We start from the raw sequence: 18906 nt of genomic DNA, 5'->3' as shown, positions 1-18906 counted from the left end.
GATACACATTTTGATACATAGTGTTTAGTGTCATCATGTTTACCATCTTAGCATAGCATGTTAGCATGCTAACGTTTGCTTGTTAGTGCTAAAGACACAGCACACCCAAGGCCGATGGGAATGCCATTAATTTCGCAGGTCACAAACAAATTGGACAAATTGAATTGTCAACCTGCTGGTGGTGCCATAGGAAAAGTCATTAGTATACATGCTTTACAATAATAACTGATCGCCAAAGTCATTGACCTCTAGGGGCTGTGAATACATGTACCAAATTCCATTGCAATACACCAAATAGTTGTCAAGATATTTCTGTTTGGCCCAAAGTCGTGGACCAAGCGATCAACCAACATTGCCAGACCGATGGTAGCTGGCTAGCGTGGCTAAAAGCTGTATAATCTGTGGATAATGTTTTGTTGCCCAAAGACACATTAATCAGCACAGAAATATAAAGTGTACCTCTCTGATGGTCAAAAAGTAGAAATGCAATATTAGGTAAAGCATATTATAATATACTTTACTACTGTTTTGGGAACATCTGGAAACCACTTTATGCAACCATTAAATAACAGCTGTTTATAAATAGTTAATAAATCATTTACTGATGCTTTAAAGGCTATAAACCACTGATAACAAGAACAGATTTAGGGTTTCCAGGTTGTAAAAATAATGTATGGCTATTGTTTATCTTTTTATTGTAATAATAATGCAGTTATAAATGTCAGTAATCATTAATAAATGCTTCATAAGTAATTAATAAATGGATATTGGGCCACATCATTTTTCAAACGGTATGTCCTATCAGTAATATTATTTTTCACAACCTGGCAACGCTAAAGTTTTTCTTCTTAAGCATTAATAAATGATTAATTAAGCATTAATTAAACCCATTGTTAAAGGGTGCCTTATTAAGACTTCGAACTATTTACAATGTTAATATAACTTCTATTTATATCACTATATGAACACACACCAAAGTGATCAGTATAGATGTGGAAGCTGAAACCTATAGGCTTGTCATGTTTAGTTCACTATACTTTTGTTTTAGTCGGTGTTTTAAAACGCATCGAGTCTTCTGGGGTAATGGCTCTGAGTTGACAAGTATCCATCAAGCTGATTACTGTTTTTACATTATTGATGCATTGAGGGAGGATAATAATTTGTGCCGGTCTCGGCCACCACAAACTGTACTGGGATCACAACCAGTGGTTTCGAGGCCACAGGAGTCTGCGGTTAATAATTAAATACTCTTGTGTCACTGCCAGAACAAACACTCAATCACACTTCCTCCTCTCATTTATCTGCCGCTGTGTCTGGTTTCTCTCTTTCTCTAAACAGGAAGCAGGGGTCTGCAGCTCCGGCCCCTGCGTCGCCCGGCACCAAGTTGGAGAAGAAGTGCACCCCCAGTTGTCTCAGACACAAACGCAGCTTAAAACGGGTGGGCTGACCCACGAGCCCGAGCCTACTACTACCCACCCATGTTACAACTATCACATGTGAGTTCATCAGTCCTCCAATGGAAAAGTTCACTCATATTATTCCAATTTGGACAGATAGCCGTGTGTCCGAGGATGTTGGCGGACGATGTTCACCTGACTTGCGGCCCGACAGGAGCGGATGGCGTGATCTGTGTCTCTCTCAAGATTTTTTTAACGCCAAAAATGACTTAAACTACCATTTTTAAAGTGGGCCCTGGGTGGTGTTTTGTGTGGCTGTTTGTGTACTCCTGTCATTCTTTATATTTCATTTTTTGGTCCCTTCCTGTCTCCAAATCAAGGACTGACACTATTTTCTCCTCAGATCCTCTCGAAAGATTTAAGGATTTAAATTTTGTTGAGCTGCCTGCTCCTCTTATCCTCCTTCTCTCCACAATAATTAGTTTTTTAACGCAGCGTGTTTGTTGTATTTTAATGTAATTTATTGATAAAACCAAGAACATTTTTCATCTGCTTGATAAATATATTTGTTTGCTTAATGAAGAAAAAGTCACACAAATTAACATACTGAAAAGCTATTAACAAGCTATTAGATACTTAACTAAAGTCTCAATTCATGAAATTACAGCTGTTCCTTCTGTTCTTTGCATGCAGTGTTCTTGTGAATTTCCTTCTTAAATGAGCAATAAAGTTTTAAGAAATCATTGATAAAACAATTGTGACTGGGCACTCAAATCTATTATTGAATATTCATGAATAACGAAGCAAAAACAAAGGTTAAAAAAAAACATCTGTATGTATAATCCCTTAAAGAGTACAACTCTCAAAAATAGTAGCCAAACAAACCAACAACATCATCAGATTCAGATTGAAATGCTGCTAAAACCTGAGCCCCGCCCCCTTCAAACCAGTGACAAGGGCACCGACAGCCACACTAATGATCTCTCCTGAAATAACCAAGACTGTTCTGAAATGAAAAGGTGTGTTTGTGTAAGAGGCCATTACTTGTACTACTAACATACTTTTAGGGTCTTTTAAATGTTGCCTTTAGACCAAACCTTTACTGAATATTTTTGGAGGTTGCGCCACAGATCCGTATCTTTTAGGGTAACTTGCATGTCTTTGGACTGAGGGAGGAGACCCGAGCACCCAGAGAAAACTCACAGAGACGCAGGAGAATATAAGGGTCATAAGGGTTAGCTCCGTCAGCACGTTTGCCGTATAGTGTTTACTGTTAGCCCTCTTAGCATTGTTAGCTGTGAGCCGCCAGCTCTGCCGTTGCCATGTTGAGAGCCGTAGAGAGGCAATAGCTCATGCTCCCAATCTCGTATCCTGCCCCCTTTATGGGAGTTAAAGTGTGTGGACCTCGAGCTATGATTTGCTGCTGTCAAACAGCTGGTACCTTTCTCCAAATGAGGAAATGACAGCTCTGAAAAGTCCAGAAATAATAACTGGAAAACCTGCCACAAAGCGTGTGTCCGAAAGAAATTGCACTTACTGCAGTCGAAAACCCAGTCAGAACTTGGCTTGCCAAACAAGAGTGCATTGAGTACGAGAAAAGAGGGGATGGAATGGTGGACCAACTGCACTGACTGCAACCCGACAGGGGCTCGCAATTTGGGGGCATAGAGATAAGGAGAACTATTTCCTGAAAGGAAAAAACCCACTCTGGAAAGATTAATGCTTACCTGGAAATATGAATTACAGGAGACAATCAATGAACTTACACATGAGACGTTTCGGGAGTCTCTCACCACTTTCTAAAAAAGCGAAGCACTATGCAATTATCGTGGATGAAACTCAAGAGTGCGCCGGGCATGAACAGTTGTGTCTGTCTGTGTGTTGGGAATCAACTGACTATGTTGTCCACAAAGACTTGACTGCCCCAACTAATACTGAAGTCGAGATTACAAACAGAAGCTCGCAATAAAGCGCAAGGCTGAAGGCAATAATGACACAATTCAGGGCTTTCCTTGGACATAAAGTGTCTCAGATGCTCCAGACAAACTACACAAAAACCGGAGGTCCACTGAGGCATTCCATGACCTGGTTCAGGCACCGGCTCTGCCTCCGAGGCCACGCTGCTACCATGATGGGGATGCACCTTATCGGTGGGAAAATACATGACGGTAGAGGTGAGGGCTACCGGGCGGTAGAGGTTCAGGGCACAGGGCTTTAGTCTCTTTGGGGACAGGAGCAAAGGTGGTCTTCTTGAAACATTTACACACCTTGAGAGCTCTGCCAGGGATGCCATGAGGTCCATGTGCGCTGTGTGGATACATTATTTTCAAGGGGGTTAGTGGGCAGGGGTCCTGGGCCTTTTGTGCTTCCACAGCCGGGGGTGTTGTTCTCAAAGCATGATCATCTGGAAGGGATGCAAACATTATCTTGTGTGTTGCCATTGGAATATCACCAAAGATTTTGGGACTTTCAATGACTTCTTGTCATTGAAATGCAGATGAAACGCCATTTTCGTTAACACTGTTTGCAATACTGTACATGCAGTCATGTGAGTAAGTATCATGAGAGCCAAAGGAAAGGTGGTCAGATGGAACCGATTGAAAAAGGACCACGAGGTCCAGAAGTTACCAGCTTTGTTTACTGTCAAGAACTATTAATCTGCTAAATACTGTGGAAACTACAGCTCACATGTACTACTTTTACTTGTACAGAAAACAGAGAGCTGGCTGTGTGTGTGTGTGTATGTGTGTTGTGGACAGAAAGATCGGAGACCAGGGGCCCTATGATCAGACAGCGTACTGCTGATCAGACAAGTCTGCTGCTGAATGGCCAAGATGCTGAAAAGGGAATGCAATGTGCATCCATATACTGCATATGTGCTTCTCTCTATATACGTGTGTGTGTGTGTACCTGAACCTCAGCAAGGAGTCAGGTTGTAGAACAGAGGAAGCCGAAGCTCTGGTTTCTATACGAGGAGGAATTTGATACCACACACACACACACACACACACACACACACACACACACACACACACACACACACACACACACACACACACACACACACACACACACACACACACACACACACACACACACACACACACACACACACACACACACACAAAATTTGGTGACCTGTAAAAGGCAACTACGTTATACATTGTAGTTAATTATAACCTACACACTACAGGTACCACATTATGAAATAAACAGGCAGTCATGTGATGAAATGTAGTCACAGTTTAGAGACGTTGGCACTGACTCAATCAAGTGCTAATAATAATTTAGTTTAATGCTAATGTATGTTTCCACCTTCCGACACGAAATGCAATGCACCAACAAGAGTCCAACCCGACAGAGGGTATATCTGGGTAATATTATACTGACATTTATTTAACAGGGGAAAGATGGGGAAACACATTTAAAGATAGCAACCAGGTAAAGACGTTTAGTAACATGTAATATTTTAGCAACAAAACGGTAATCCACTAACAATAAAGCGGTTACATCAGTTCAATATTTGGATAAAAAAATGGTAACATTAATGGGTTAATAACCTGATGATGATGATGAGGTAACATAGGTTGATAGATTCACAAAAGCATAGGCTTCTATCTTAAGAATCACAGTAAAATTCTTGGAAGTCATAAAGTATTTTCCATATTATAATGCTGACTTGATGTTCCATACATTCCCTTTCGTTTCAAGAGAATACTGTACACATTTTATGTTTAATGCCGACTTGGAACCTGGAAAAACTTATTTTTATTACTTTCAAATACACGCATTTGATACTGTTGATGCGCATATTTTACTTTTCAAAGAATCAAACTATTACGCCACCATTATCACGTTATAACCGAGCTGTAATTTTTAAGTGCAACACATATGCCAAATATGACATTACAGTTGTTTATGAATTTGCAAGAATTAAAAAAATCCTTTGTTCCGTTTAGTTTTCTCTTTGTCGTTATCGGGCTTTGAGAGTAGATTGAGGAAACGATTTAGTATTGTACTTCCATGGAGTTGTAGGGCTTGTAACTGAAGCAGCAGACATTGACACCCCCGATTTATAGTATGGGTCAAGCTCCAAAAACACCGGATCATACGTTTCCCATAATGCAACTTAATCGCAGCTTTTGTTAGAAAACGGTCTGACATCGTATGACACTTCTTCAAGTCCGTACGGGTGTAACGATTACATCGCAATCGATTCAATGATCAACGATCCAATATCATCGTTGCAAAGTGAATACATCAATACGCATCATCTTTAAGAAACGCCTTTATTTTGAAATTCCCATGGCACGTCTATGTCCCGTCCAGGCGCACCTCCTTCCTACAGAGCCCAGTGATAAAACCGTCAAATCATATTTCAGATTCTTTTTGTGAGTTGACATAAATGTAACCGAGTGTGTCAAACGGGCATGTGATACTTCTTATCGATCGCAGGCCCGTGAATTACATCGAAACTAAATTGTATTGAGGCAGACTCTGTGATATCAAGAAAATGTTGTGTCGTTGTCCAAAGAATCAATACATCTTATTATGAAGAAAACAAAAAAATCAACAAACAATAATTCACTCTCGACACCGGCAGACTTCATCTAAATAAAAAATCTTTTATTTTTCATTAATATTATTATTATCATCATCATCATTCTATCTAGAGAGAGTCCACCATGCCACTTTCAGAACTGGAGTAGTGCTAAGACGTCTGTCTGTCTGACTGTCTGTCGGGGTACAGGATGGGGAGAGAGTAGTAGGAGGAGGGGGGGGGGGGGGGCGGGGGGGGGGGGCTCCTGTTCATTCTCCATGCTGATGCAAACAAACAGGGGACAATATAAAGGAGGGACGACAGAGAGAGAAGAGGAGGAAGAGGGACTGAATTGTCTTTAAAAGTTGTTTGCCCTTGTTGACCTACATGAGACTGAGCTGGGGGGGAACTCTGGGGGAGCAGCTTCAAGCTCATTGGTCAGGCTGCTGGACAGGGAACCAGGACAAGCCAATCGCGGACTGAGACAGAGGAGGAGGGTGCGGGTGTGTGCGTACATGTCTGCGTGTGTGTTTTAATCGAGGTGTGCTTATATCGATGCATGTGTGTGTGTGTAGAAGGTGTGTGTGTGTCCGTATGCAGTATCTGTGAAGTAACTGGTCAGAGTTACTTTGATCCATTGTCACTGTACACTTGTCAAAGTTACTGTCACAACCGGGTACAAAGCTGAGGTAACAAACATCTTCTTCTTCCACATCTGGCGGGAGAAAAGAGGGGACACTGTTACAGAGATCGGGACATTTAACGTGACTTTTCAGACAGCACTTCTAGTCTCAGACAAACAGGTGGGTGACAGTTTGCTCTCATGTGACACAGAGCGGATGTTTTCTGAGTAGTGTGTTTTTGTAGTCCAAAATCCAAACTTCTGCCTAATTCCACGTCACGTTTCACTCAGTAGAAATCCGATTTAATAAATCAGTTGTTATAAAAATATGTAAACTGCGCCGTTGAGGCAGACGAGTTTATTCAGTTCACATAGAATAGTGAATTATGTGAGCTTGGCTTAAATCAATGTAACAATGTGTTAACACAGGGTTTCCTCCGACAGTAGAAGACTGTCATTTCAAATGTGAATCAACTTATCAAACAGTTCCTCTGATAAATTAGTCTCGTTTCACAAAGCAGATCTCTGATCTAATGATATCACGCGGCATAAAAAAATTCCGTGGAACGCGCTAACTGACGGAGTTCCCACGCCTTACTTTAGTTCATTTAACGTAGTTCACAGAAGAGCTGTGAAAGTGAAAATCAGCCTGAATGAAAAGTCTTCCTTTAGCAGTCACACAAAGTTAAACGTTGTGATTTAGGAAAATCATCTGTGTAACTGGGAAAAAGATGTTGATGGCATTAGTAGGCTTTTTGTTTCTGTGCATGTGAGGCGTTTCAGGTCACTTCAAACATGAAAGTGCGTGTGTGTGTGTGTGTGTGTGTGTGTGTGTGTGTGGAGGGGGGGAGATAACTGGAATTGAGCATTAAGCCTTGTAATGTGAATAACCTACGGTGGTGATCATGGTGGATTTAGTTTTGGAGGGCTACAAAAAAATAGAGATAATAGTTTGCAAGGTGGTTCGTTTGTGAGGCAGATTATTGGGGATCTATCGCCGACATTTGTGTATTTTCAAATTTTTTTATCATGTAAATAATGTCGAACTTTAAAAAAAATTTAACTAAAAGATGTCTTCATCTAAAAGGAATCAACAAAGTATACATTTTTCGAACCGTTACCTGCGTTTCATCGCGCCGTGGTGTTGCTACTGGATACCATGTTGTTGTCAGAGTTCGACAGAGACTGCTCCTTTATTACTGGGTCTGCAGGAGGCGAGAGGAACAAACTTCAGTGCTCAGGACTACTCTAAAAGACCTTAAGTGGGCAGTAGAGTCGTTATAATGGAGGAACAGACAGAAGGATGCTAGGGCCTAATGACTCCCACGTGAACGCTCAGTATTTGAGACCAACACCGATGTGATTGAGGGGGAATTTGGTAGGAAAAGGTAGCAGCGAGTGTTTTGACCTGACACTCCGAACCACAATCACTACACACCGCAAGTATTTTCAGGTCTTTACATCTAAATGCTACAAGCCCCTCACCAAAGATCCCTGTGTCAGCTGTGTGTGTGTGTGTGTGTGTGTGTGTGTGTGTGTCTCGCTTACAGAAGTAAGGGTGCTCCATGGCCTCGGTGGCGGTCAGCCTCTGTTGGTGGTCGTAGCGTAGCAGCTTGTCCAGCAGGTCCAGAGCTTCAGGACTCACCAAGTGCTGGTTCTCCGTCTGCACAAACTGTTCCCAGCGCTTCCTGCTCTGCCTGCAGACGCGCACACACACACACACACACACACCTGCTGAGGAAACGTCTACTGATGGTGCTGACATTAATTTACTGACCGATGTGAGCTCCTGTTTATTTGTTTACTTTATCGATCTGATTAGCATATCAAATATCCCTTCATCCACCTTCAATGGAAAGGTCATAGGTCATGGTTAGCTACCCCAAATTGAGAGACAAACAATATAAATATATATATAAATATATGTATGTATGCAGAGATGGGCAGTATTTCTATTGTATTTGAAATACGTATTTCAATTACTTTTGAGTAGTTTGTAATTTGTATTTGATAGGGCCGATAAAAATTGAACGTAATTTGTAACAAAATACTTTAGAGTGGAGTAATTTTGTATTTAAAATACTCAAAATACTTTCTCCACGAATCAAAAAACAGTTCACGAGTTCAGTCTTCAGATCTTCAAGTTCAACAGATTGTCTGTCAAGTTAAATATTTTATCTGAGTGTGACATATGTCAACTAGCTTGATGTATAATTGATGTCTGGGTCTGGCTACATAGCCTATTGTATATACATGGTGATGGTTATAATATCAAGCTCGATGCTAACATGCTAATGATGCTAGCATGCTGTCTAGGCTAGTGCATAGCCAGTGTTTAGCAAGTTAACTTATCAGTCGAGTAGCTAGCTATAAGAGGGAGATTGGGAGCTTGTATGTTCATGATAACCTTATCAAGAGACGTCTGATCTAATCTTGCACTGTATTACAAGTTATGCTGTATCTTCTCAATGTGAATGTCATAATGCCATATCAATTACTGGCAGATAATATAGTTCACAGTTAGCCAGGCTATGACAGTAGATATCCATTTGTTTAAAAAAAAACATTAAATATCCAATTTATTTTATTTAAAAGGCATATTGTGAAAGTATTCTTAGTTTTATTATTTCATACATTTTACAGTTGACCAGGTGGACAACATGTCTCAGCAAGATGATGTTCAAGAAGGACCATCAACAAGCACAGATGTGCTTAGTTACACCGACATGTCTGTGACTGTTCTTCCTTTTTGTGGGCTTCACCAGAGCTTTGTGTGCATTATATATAATTACATTATATTATTATTACATTATATAGCCCAAACCTGAATGCTCCGCTATACCAAATTGTGAGAAAACGGAAAATCCAGAAAAAAGTATTTCCTATATTTTAAATACTAAATACATGTATTGTATTTTGTTACATTTTCTGGCACCAGTATTTTGTATTTTATTTTGATACATTTATTTGAGGGGTATTTTGTATCAAAATACATTTTGATGTATTTTTGCCCATCTCTGTATGTATGCATGTGTATAAATAGTGTAAACAGCTTATAGTGATGATGGTGCTCCTGTGCTATTTGCACGTATTTAAATGAGGTGGTTTGCAGACATCTGGTGAAAAATCATCCCCTGTTCTATGCAAATGAGCCTCATTGCAAAAGCAGTCACACGCAGTTACAGTGACAGTATAAGCGTCTTCAGAGAGTTTGGTTGGTGACTGAAGGAGTGACAAACCGGCATGTTATCAGTCACATTTGAAATCCTTGCCTGATGTATCTTTTTCTCTCTGCAATTGTTCTGCCTACTGTGTGGAGCAAAAGCGACAGATAACTGCAATCAGATGCAAAAAAAAAAGGACAAATTGCACTCAGCTGCAAAACTTTATGGGTGTGTTTGTGCTATAATTTCAGTAGCGCATTATCTTTTTTGAGTCGGACCTTGAGACGGGACAGATAGCTGTTGCAAGTGATGATTGATTCTCGGTGCCGTCAGTGGCTACAATCCATTCTTTGTGAATTTGCCCGTCAACGTTTACAGGGAAACTCGACGGGGTACCGTTAAAACCAGTTAAGCCCTACGCCCCCAAATTTGGGGGCTCTCGGTACCAGAGGGGGTAGCATATACCGTCGAAAAAATGCACTCATCGAGAGCGAATATAATACATGTATACATGTTATATACCAGATTAAAAAACAAAGTCTGGGCAACAATATCATGCAAGCCATTTTTACACACTCCAAACACAATTCTACACAACTAATATAATCAACTAGAAGATTTACCACAATATCACGTATTTTTCGCCATGAGTCCGCGAGCTACGCACTCCGGACAAAGCTACCAACACAAAGCTAACACGAACAACCAATATATCAGAAAGCAAGAGAATTTGACACAGATTCCAGAGATATCTTCAAAATGTCTCTCCGTGAAACCATTACAGAGATACAGCCAACAAGCACCAGAACAACAAACCGCTTTACCGCTAATAATCATAAATGCTCCTCACCTTTACGCTGTATCATGAAGACAAAGGCATAATTTCCCGGTTCTGGAGCTAAAAAAAACTGTTCTACATATATCCTGAGTGTCTGTGTGACAGTTTCCGTGATGACAGGGGGCTTTTATAAGGCAGGGTACGAGGGGGGGGACGATTTGACTTTCAGCGTATCAGATTTTACGCTTCGCGAGGGACGGCGCGGTTTTGATTCTGACTGGCTAACGATTCTGTCAATCAATATCACGTTGTCCCAGCTCAATTCTATAGGCTCAGACGCGTCGAAGGAGGGTTCATTGACTGAAATCAACCAATGGGCTGCTGACTTAGGCCTGCATAGACACAGATAAACTGCAGTCAGACGAGAATGGATCCATGGATCACAGACACAAAAAGGCTCAGAGAAGATTCTGGCTCTCAAAATGAAGCCAAACTGCTGTATTTGGATGTATGAACACTATTAGTGATCAAACAAGTGAAATATATAGTTATATAGTATAGCAAATTACAATGGAACAGCTGGTTCCAAAATTACAATTTGGGTGACCTCGCCTGACCTCTCTGTACTAAAAGCTCTCTACTTTTGTTTTGCTTCACTTTATCAAAGTCAAACTTTGCACAGAGACTGTTGACATATTGTGCTATGATTTGGGAGAGGTTTTAGACTTGCCACTGCATCATTCCAAAGAAATAATAACAATAAAAGTGCTTTTTTTCAGGCGAACCTGAAACTTTTCAATTTGAGCTGTGTGCCATCTTCATTTACTTTTAACCAGTAACATATACACTCATATTTACAGATCTGAACAAATCTCACAAGTGTTACCTTTATTATAACATCAAAATTATTCAAATATAACTTGTAGTTGCAGAAATACACTCTTTGTAGTATGGGTATGCAATTTTCAAGCAGAGGCCTAAAAATAGGGCGAGGGCCCAGAGTCTGTGACTGTGCAGCTCAGGCTGGTGCCAAAGACGTTTCCCTCCAAGTCTCAATTCAGAACATTACACAAGAGCCGCAGTGGAAAAGGTGAACTAATGTTTGTAACTACCACTGTGATGCAGTTTAAACCCAACAACAGATTTCATATTGTTAAAACTTACTTTCTTTTACTGTATCAAGGATCATTTCAAATGCCATTTTCCTGAGTCAGAGGAGGGCACATGCAGCCCTGAGCAGCCACCGTGTGCGAGAGTGCGATGGGAATCCAAAGAGGAAAAAGTGTGACTTACTGTCCCAGCAGGTCTTTGAAGCGCGGGTCCAGTTCAATGTGGTATTTGCGCAGGTAGCCGAACAGCTCGTCCGTCCCCAGGACTTTGGCAATTCGCACCAACTGAAAGAGAAAAAGAAAATACATTAAACTCTGAGTTCCACTTTGAAATATAATGAGATCTTTGTCACATTATCGTTGATACGGTTACTCACTAAGCATTCGCAAATGTCAAGATGGTTGTCAGCCTCTATGGTAAATCTACGTTGTTGTTCGACATCCTTCTCTCTCTGATCAACCTGGATCCCTGATTCATTTTGTGTTGTGTTTAAGCATTAAGATATCAAACCGTAGCGCTATGATGTTGGACGTTACAGGGAGCGTGATGAATGCATATGTAGATATCACTTTCCGGATTACATATAAAAAGTAAAACAAATGTACTGTAATGTTATGGATATGGTGGCGTAATCTGTATAATATGAGAGCTTTCCTACATTTAGATTTTTGAAATCGTTATATTTTGTATATTTGCAATATATTGAATCGTAACCCCTGTATCTTGATGCGTATCGTATCGCCAGATTCTTGCCAATGAACAGCCCGAGGAGCCAGTGTTGAAACTATGACTAAATACCTAAATTCAACAAAATGACTACGATGAGGCGGTGACCGACGTCATTGAACACTAACTGCGAATATATTAACATGCAATATCTTTGACGAAAAAAGACGAGATTAAAATGTAGTTTAAAAAATAAAAACAACAAAAAAAAGAGAAAATATTATGGTAGGGCCGAGCGATATGACGAAAATCTCCTACCTCAAATATCAGGTCATTCCATATCGCGATAACGACATATCACGATACAACATAGAAAACGGGCTCATGATGATACTGTATATATGAAATAACCGTATGGTTTTGTATACTCTTGTGTGAATTACATACTTTTTTCTCAAGACTTTTCTCAATTTCTCAATTGTAGTTGTGCTTCATGATATCTTGAGTGATTTAAGTAAATAGATTGAATCATCGGCCACCCCTTATAGGCTGGTTTTTAATTTCCATGCTGGAGTTCCGTTTCCTGTGCAGCGCTCGGTATTACGGGACGACACCGGCAACCCTTAATTTAAAGTTAACAATGTCAACAACAGGGCTTGGGAGAAAGATGCAAGGTGTGATTTTGGCGAGACTAGAAATGGTGAATATAAACCGATGACAAAAAACGACCATAAAAGGCAACAGTTTCCACTGACTAAAACTTTACTTCAATAATTAAGAGTTTTTCTTTGACTAAACTACAGCAAGACTGAAATGCCAAGAGTTTTAGTCAACTAAAACTTCGGCTGTGGTTGACTAAATATGAAAAAAAAAAATGAAAAAATGGACAAAACTAACAGTAGTCGGAGCTGCACATGTGTGCCGGACGCACCTGGTCGTAGTTGTCTTGTCCATGGAAGAAGGGCTCTTTCTGAAAAATCATACTGGCCAGCATACAGCCCAAGCTCCACATGTCTAGACTGTAATCATACATCTGAAACACAAGATCATCAAACAGCACTGCCGATGATGAAAACACAGACATCAGAATTATCCATGTGTGCTGACAAACGCTTTCTCAAATGTGTGTGACTGGCAACGTTTTTTATCTTTTGTATCTCTAAAAGGTGTTTAAAGATGGGGCTGGTTCAAGGTGTGAGTATGTGTGTGTGTGTTACCTGGTAGTCCACCAGGAGTTCGGGGCCTTTGAAGTATCGTGAGGCCACTCTGACGTTGTACTCCTGGGATGGGTGGTAGAACTCTGCCAAACCCCAGTCTATAAGGCGTAGCTGTGGAAACACACAATTCATCTTCATTCAACTTGACTGAAATGAGAAGAAAAAATGTGTAGCTTAACAGGTGAAACCTACGACGCGTTTGGTTTGAGAAACACACAGTTATAGGTGTGTGTGATAAGAGCTCTTTGGGGTTGATCCGTTTTAGCCTGCTGCCCCCTGGAAGTAACCTCACAGCACCAAATGTAGTTACTATGTAACTACATTACAAAAAAAAAGAACTATAGCAATACTGCCTACTAGTTATAGTAGCAGCCAGTCGTTATGGCTACTAACATGGATGGACATTATTCCGACTGTACTCAAACACATTACAGTGACACCACATAAGTGCCAATGCAGAATCATTACAAAGCAACAATAATCTCCTTTTCAAAGAGAGTATGAAAGAAAACCAAAAAAATACAGAGGAATGAAAAGATGAAGAGCCACAGAGAAAAAAATCTAAAGTGTTTGTGTGAGCGAGAGAGAGAGAGACTGAAATAGCAGGGTGAAAGAATATTTAGAGTGTGTGTGGGTGTGTGAAGACAAAAAAAAAAAAAGACTATACAGTATAAGGCACCGCCTACCTTTCTCAACTGGTGGTCGATCATCACATTGTGGGGTTTGACGTCACGGTGCATGATTCCCATACTGTGACAGTAGTCCAGAGCCTGACACACACACACACACGCACGTATTATCAGAGCAGACAAATATGTAAAGGTTTGCGCTGTACACAGTATTTTGAATTCCCAGGACCGTGCCAAAAATAGAGACTAAGTGGGAAAATGTCTGATTCATGACATGAAACTTCTTAAAAAAAAGAAAAAAGGAGAAATCAAAAGTCTCACCTTCAGTAGTTCAAACATATAGAAACGGATATCATAATCCGTCAACTTCTGGTACAACTCCTGCGGAAGGAAACATATTTACGTCAGGATTTCATTTAAAATTAGGAAGGAAAAGAAAAATGATGCGGTACTGATTAAGACACTACAACATGGGACACTAAGATCCAGTCAGGGCAGAGAACATTCAATGCCCCCCCCCCCCCCCCCCCCCCCACACAGAAGCATGCAGGAGAGAGGCGATCATTGTACCTTGAAGTCTGTGTTATTGATGCATTCAAAGACGAGCGCTGGAGTTCTGGACTGTGCAGCCACCACAGAGAGACAGAGAGGGAAGGGAGACGACATCAGTCAAATAACAAGAATGACACCAGACAAGCACCCGACTGACCACGGATCAGTGTAGTCTTGAACTGCACACAAACTCGACATAAAGCGGAACCGTCCAAAAACTGTGAATATAGTAATACTTTTTTAACCCCCTGTAGTCTACGGGAAACCTGATCCCAAACAAAAGGACCCTGCATGGTTTCCACTGGAAGACGCTCTAGCCAAAGTCAGCACACTTCCATTGCCTAAAAATATTCTTCCTTCAGTCTGGTTTCCAGCACGGCCTTAAGACCGAAAACAAAGGGAAGCGGTCCATTTGTAAAACTTCCTGATATTCGCTGGACGAAATGAATTATTCTTCTGTGTTAATTTAAGGTTGAAAACTACATGGCAGAGAAATACATTTTAATGTCATAAAAGATATTATTAACCTACCAACGGGCAACTTCCGGGTACAAAAAGTGAAGCCAATGCAAAGTGCCATGAACTTGCTTTCTTTCTAACAGCCAGCAGGGGGCGACTCCTCCAGTTGGAAAAAGAAGTCTGGTTGTATAGAAGTCTATGAGAAAATGACTACTTCTCTCTTGATTTATTACCTCAGTAAAGATTGTAAACATGAGCTTATGGTCGCAATCTCTAGTTTCAAGTCTTCTTCAATACAGCATGATGTTCATTTAGTAAATTAGGTTCCCATTTAGAGTCAAATAGACCATAAAGCAGGGTATGTTTTGGGGCGTGGCTAGCTTGTGATTGACAGGTCGTTACCTCGCGGTCGCTACCACAATTTTGATCAGCGTTCGGTTAAAGTAACAGACATTTTTAAGGAGTCTGCTGTTAATTTTTTGCAGTGAGTACATTACGAACAAGCCTGTTTTAGGCTAGCTAAAATTAGCAACCCAATCAATATCACAGTTAACGTGAATTACAGATGCGCCAATGCTCACTAAGTTAGCTGGAGCTAGCGTTAGCTGCTAACAGTACCTGGGCCTCACTCTTCCACCAGCTCCACCCTCTCGTCCAAAAATGGTCACTTGCGGTTACAAAATAGACAAGATGGCGACGACCAGAATGCCAAACTCTGGGCTCCAAACTGTAGTCCAAAAAACCCGTCTATGGTATTGACCGGACGTGAAATCGTTTTTGTTAAAATGTAGCCACCATTTTCTGGTCTTCTTCATTTGTTGCAATGTCATGTCGTCACTATGTAGTCACTCCTGGCTACCTCACTCCCAGCAAAGAAGGAAACTGCCAGATTTTAAGATGGGGACTTGATAACTTTGATACCCCGAGTTCGGGGATTGGAATCGGTATTGAAAAAGAAAAAGGTCACATCAGTGCCTCCCCGATCGTCACGTCCTCATAAGAGTAATTAAAGCCAACACAGAAATTGTAAGCTAATTGTCTCCTAACAGCCTCCCTGACTAATGTGCGTTCGAAACCGATGAAATGCGAGTTCACCTTTTACCGGCATTCTTAACATTTGGTCCGACACTCTCCATTCATTCCCTCGTGTTAAATGAGGACAGGCATTGCCATTAGCGAGCCTACCACTGGGTCTTTGACCGTGTCCACCAGTCGGATGATGTTGGTGCCCCCTCGCAAGTTCTCCAGGATCTTGATCTCTCGCTTGATCTTCTTCTTCTTGACCGGCTAAAAAATAAAATGGAAAAAAAGTGAACCCGCTGATCTCGCTTGCCACGTGCTGCATTCCAGTCTGTCAATCTTTTTACGAGGACATTTAGCATCCGGCGTTGACATTTAAATGATAAGTCGACACCGGCTTCGACTCTGGCCCTTATCCTCATCGCCGGGACGCCAGCTCCAAACCTTACCCATCTCACTTTTAAATTAAAGAGTTATGATCTCTGGTGTAACGGCTCAACAGGCGCTTATTAGGGCTGCAACTGACAAATTCTTGTCATCGTGGACTGGTGTAGAGCTGCAAGGATAAGCAGATGAATGAATCTGCAGCCACTTCCACGTCAACTCATCGTTCAGGTCACTTTTCAAGAAATAAATGCCAAAACATTTGATGGCTACAGGTTCCCAAAATGAGAATATACTGTTTTTCCTTGTATGGAATTGTAGTTAAGTGAATATATTTGGATTTTGGACCGTTGGTTGGACAAAAACCAGACATCCGATGACAACACTTTGGACAAATAGTCACTTTTCTGACTTCTTGTAGACCAAAATAATCCTAGGTTGATTATGTAGTCATTTATGTGGTCAATCCAAAACCCAAATATACTCAATTCACCATATCACACAAGAGTCTCGTTCTACTACAGTGACATTAATATTTGACTCCATTTCGATCGATAGGCCTCTGGGGACACGCATACGCTCAGAGTTCAGCTCAAGCAGATCCAACTGCTCACCTTCAGGATCTTGACCACCACCTTCTCGTTGTTGGTGATGTTGATGGCCTCGAACACCTCGCTGTACTTCCCTCTGCCCAGTTTACGGACCAGCTGGTAGTCCTCCTGGTTGCTATGGGGACGGACAGAGACAACAGCGAAACGAGCTCAGGGTGAGAAAGAGAGAGGGCCATTTCATCAGCATCTGCATGCAGTTAAGTCAGTCAGTCAGTTAGTCAGGGATGTGAGCTGTTGCTGAGTGTACTTGTTCCTGTGATGAAGCGTGGCCCCTGGGGAGGTTATTCAAATGAACAGACAGGGTAAGCCTGGGGGTGGAGGTAAAGGGGGGGTCAGACGGTGCAGAGCAGCAGGCTAGTGGGCTGGGAGACTATCGCACCTTCACAGCTGTATCATAATAGACACCCATCTGACACACATGCAAACAGGAGCTCATTAACTGCTGGGGTCGAACATCACACGCATGCAATGACAGCGGTAAACAGAAATGTCCTCACTTCCAGTTGGGTACGTGGGCCTCGTAGTCCCAGTACTCCCGGCTCTTCAGGGTGTTGACGTCTGCGTACACACGGGACTTGCTACCGGCCACCGGACCCGGCATGGCGAGACCAGTGGCTCGGGTGCTGTGTCACGGAGATGTGGAGAGGTGGGGGGGGAAGACCGGTGACTGGACTTTTGCTGACTGTGTGGGTGCGGAGTGGAACACGGTCCGGGCCGGCTAGCTTCCCCCTCTGCAGCCGGACTGAGAGGGGAAAGAAAGGGGGAGAAAGGGACGGAGAGAACCGGAGATGTCCGTCGGGGTTAGCCGCAATCACTGCCCGCCGTGCAGCGCCCCGTTGGTCGGATTGTCAGACGCAGCAGAGCCGATGTCGGTGGGGCTCTGAACGGGGTGATGGTGCGGCTGAGGTCACACACGGAGGCTGGGAGGCATCGGGATGAGGTAGCGAGGAAACTGACCCCTAAAAGGCCACAGAGGAGGAGGCTGAAGGGGTGTCGGTGATATTTAAATATCACGGGTTAAAATCTCTGAGGCAACTGTCGTTTCGGGCCCTAAATCCGAAACGTTAGTGGGGGGAAACCGGTGGGCTTCCTGCGCTGGCCGATGGACGGTCGTGGAAGGGGTTGCCCTCGGTGGTCCGGTGTGAAGTATCAATCAGCTGTTGATGAGACGGATCGGTAGCGGGGGGGGGGGGTCGGCCGGAGGGAGAGGGGATGGAGGGGGCGGGGGGATGTGGAGCAGCAGAGAGATCGATGTTGTTAGCTAACGTTAGCCAGCGATGCTACTTCAGCGCGGAGATGTCGCACCGACGGGGAGCGCTCGGCGCCGTGCACCACCATCGGCGGAGCCCGCGTCATGTGCGACCGGCTGTGCGGGGAAGCGGCGACTCGCTGGGGGGGAGGGGGCGCGGGTTGGCCCGGTACCAGACGCCGACGGAGGGGCCCGGGATTCTGTGGGGCTTCTTCTGCAGCCACAGACCTCCCCGGTGGTCGAGAGCGGATTGCGGTTGAAGAGGAGCGAGGGAGCCGCCCGGATGTGAAGCCGCTGGCTGCCGGGGAAAAGATGAGGAATATGACGTTGGACCGAGCCGGGACACAGCGCCCCCGAGCGGGGAGGATGTGAGGGGGGCAAAGAATGAAGGCTTCATTTCTGTCAGAAGATTTGACTATTTTATCTGTATTTTACTTTAACATTTACCGAAAACTTTGTACAAATTATGAGTCACTCCGAATTGAAAAAACATTATATATTAGATTAG

At 42.5% G+C, this 18906-nt stretch overlaps 1 protein-coding gene across 1 annotated transcript; it reads right to left on the bottom strand.

The window, feature by feature from the left end:
* Positions 1 to 6002: 6002 nt before the first annotated feature.
* On the bottom strand, positions 6003 to 18336 carry csnk2a2b (casein kinase 2, alpha prime polypeptide b). The gene is made up of 12 exons (XM_076082301.1): positions 17647 to 18336; positions 17153 to 17264; positions 16320 to 16421; positions 14694 to 14744; positions 14445 to 14504; positions 14181 to 14264; positions 13495 to 13605; positions 13209 to 13310; positions 11795 to 11895; positions 8108 to 8256; positions 7681 to 7764; positions 6003 to 6652 (listed from the first exon to the last, which is right to left on the bottom strand). The coding sequence occupies exons 1-11, from the start codon at positions 17748 to 17750 to the stop codon at positions 7688 to 7690; spliced, it is 1053 nt and encodes a 350-aa protein (XP_075938416.1). The 5' UTR covers positions 17751 to 18336; the 3' UTR covers positions 6003 to 6652; positions 7681 to 7687.
* Positions 18337 to 18906: the final 570 nt, after the last annotated feature.

This window comes from Anarhichas minor, unplaced genomic scaffold (genome assembly GCF_050575085.1).
Source record: "Anarhichas minor isolate MPS153535 unplaced genomic scaffold, ASM5057508v1 ptg000090l, whole genome shotgun sequence".
In the NCBI taxonomy this organism is placed as follows: Eukaryota; Metazoa; Chordata; class Actinopteri; order Perciformes; family Anarhichadidae; genus Anarhichas; species Anarhichas minor.
The sequence above is the reverse complement of the archived record's forward strand: the minus strand, read 5'-3'. Positions and strand labels throughout refer to the sequence as shown.

Coding starts and splice junctions, on each gene's coding strand:
- csnk2a2b (XM_076082301.1), bottom strand. CDS start 17,750: ATGCCGGGTCCGGTGGCCGGTAGCAAGTCCCGTGTGTACGCAGACGTC. Junction 13,606..14,180: donor TCGACCACCAGTTGAGAAAG/GTAGGCGGTGCC, acceptor GTGTTTCCACAG/CTACGCCTTATAGACTGGGG. Junction 11,896..13,208: donor GACAAGACAACTACGACCAG/GTGCGTCCGGCA, acceptor TTTCTCTTTCAG/TTGGTGCGAATTGCCAAAGT.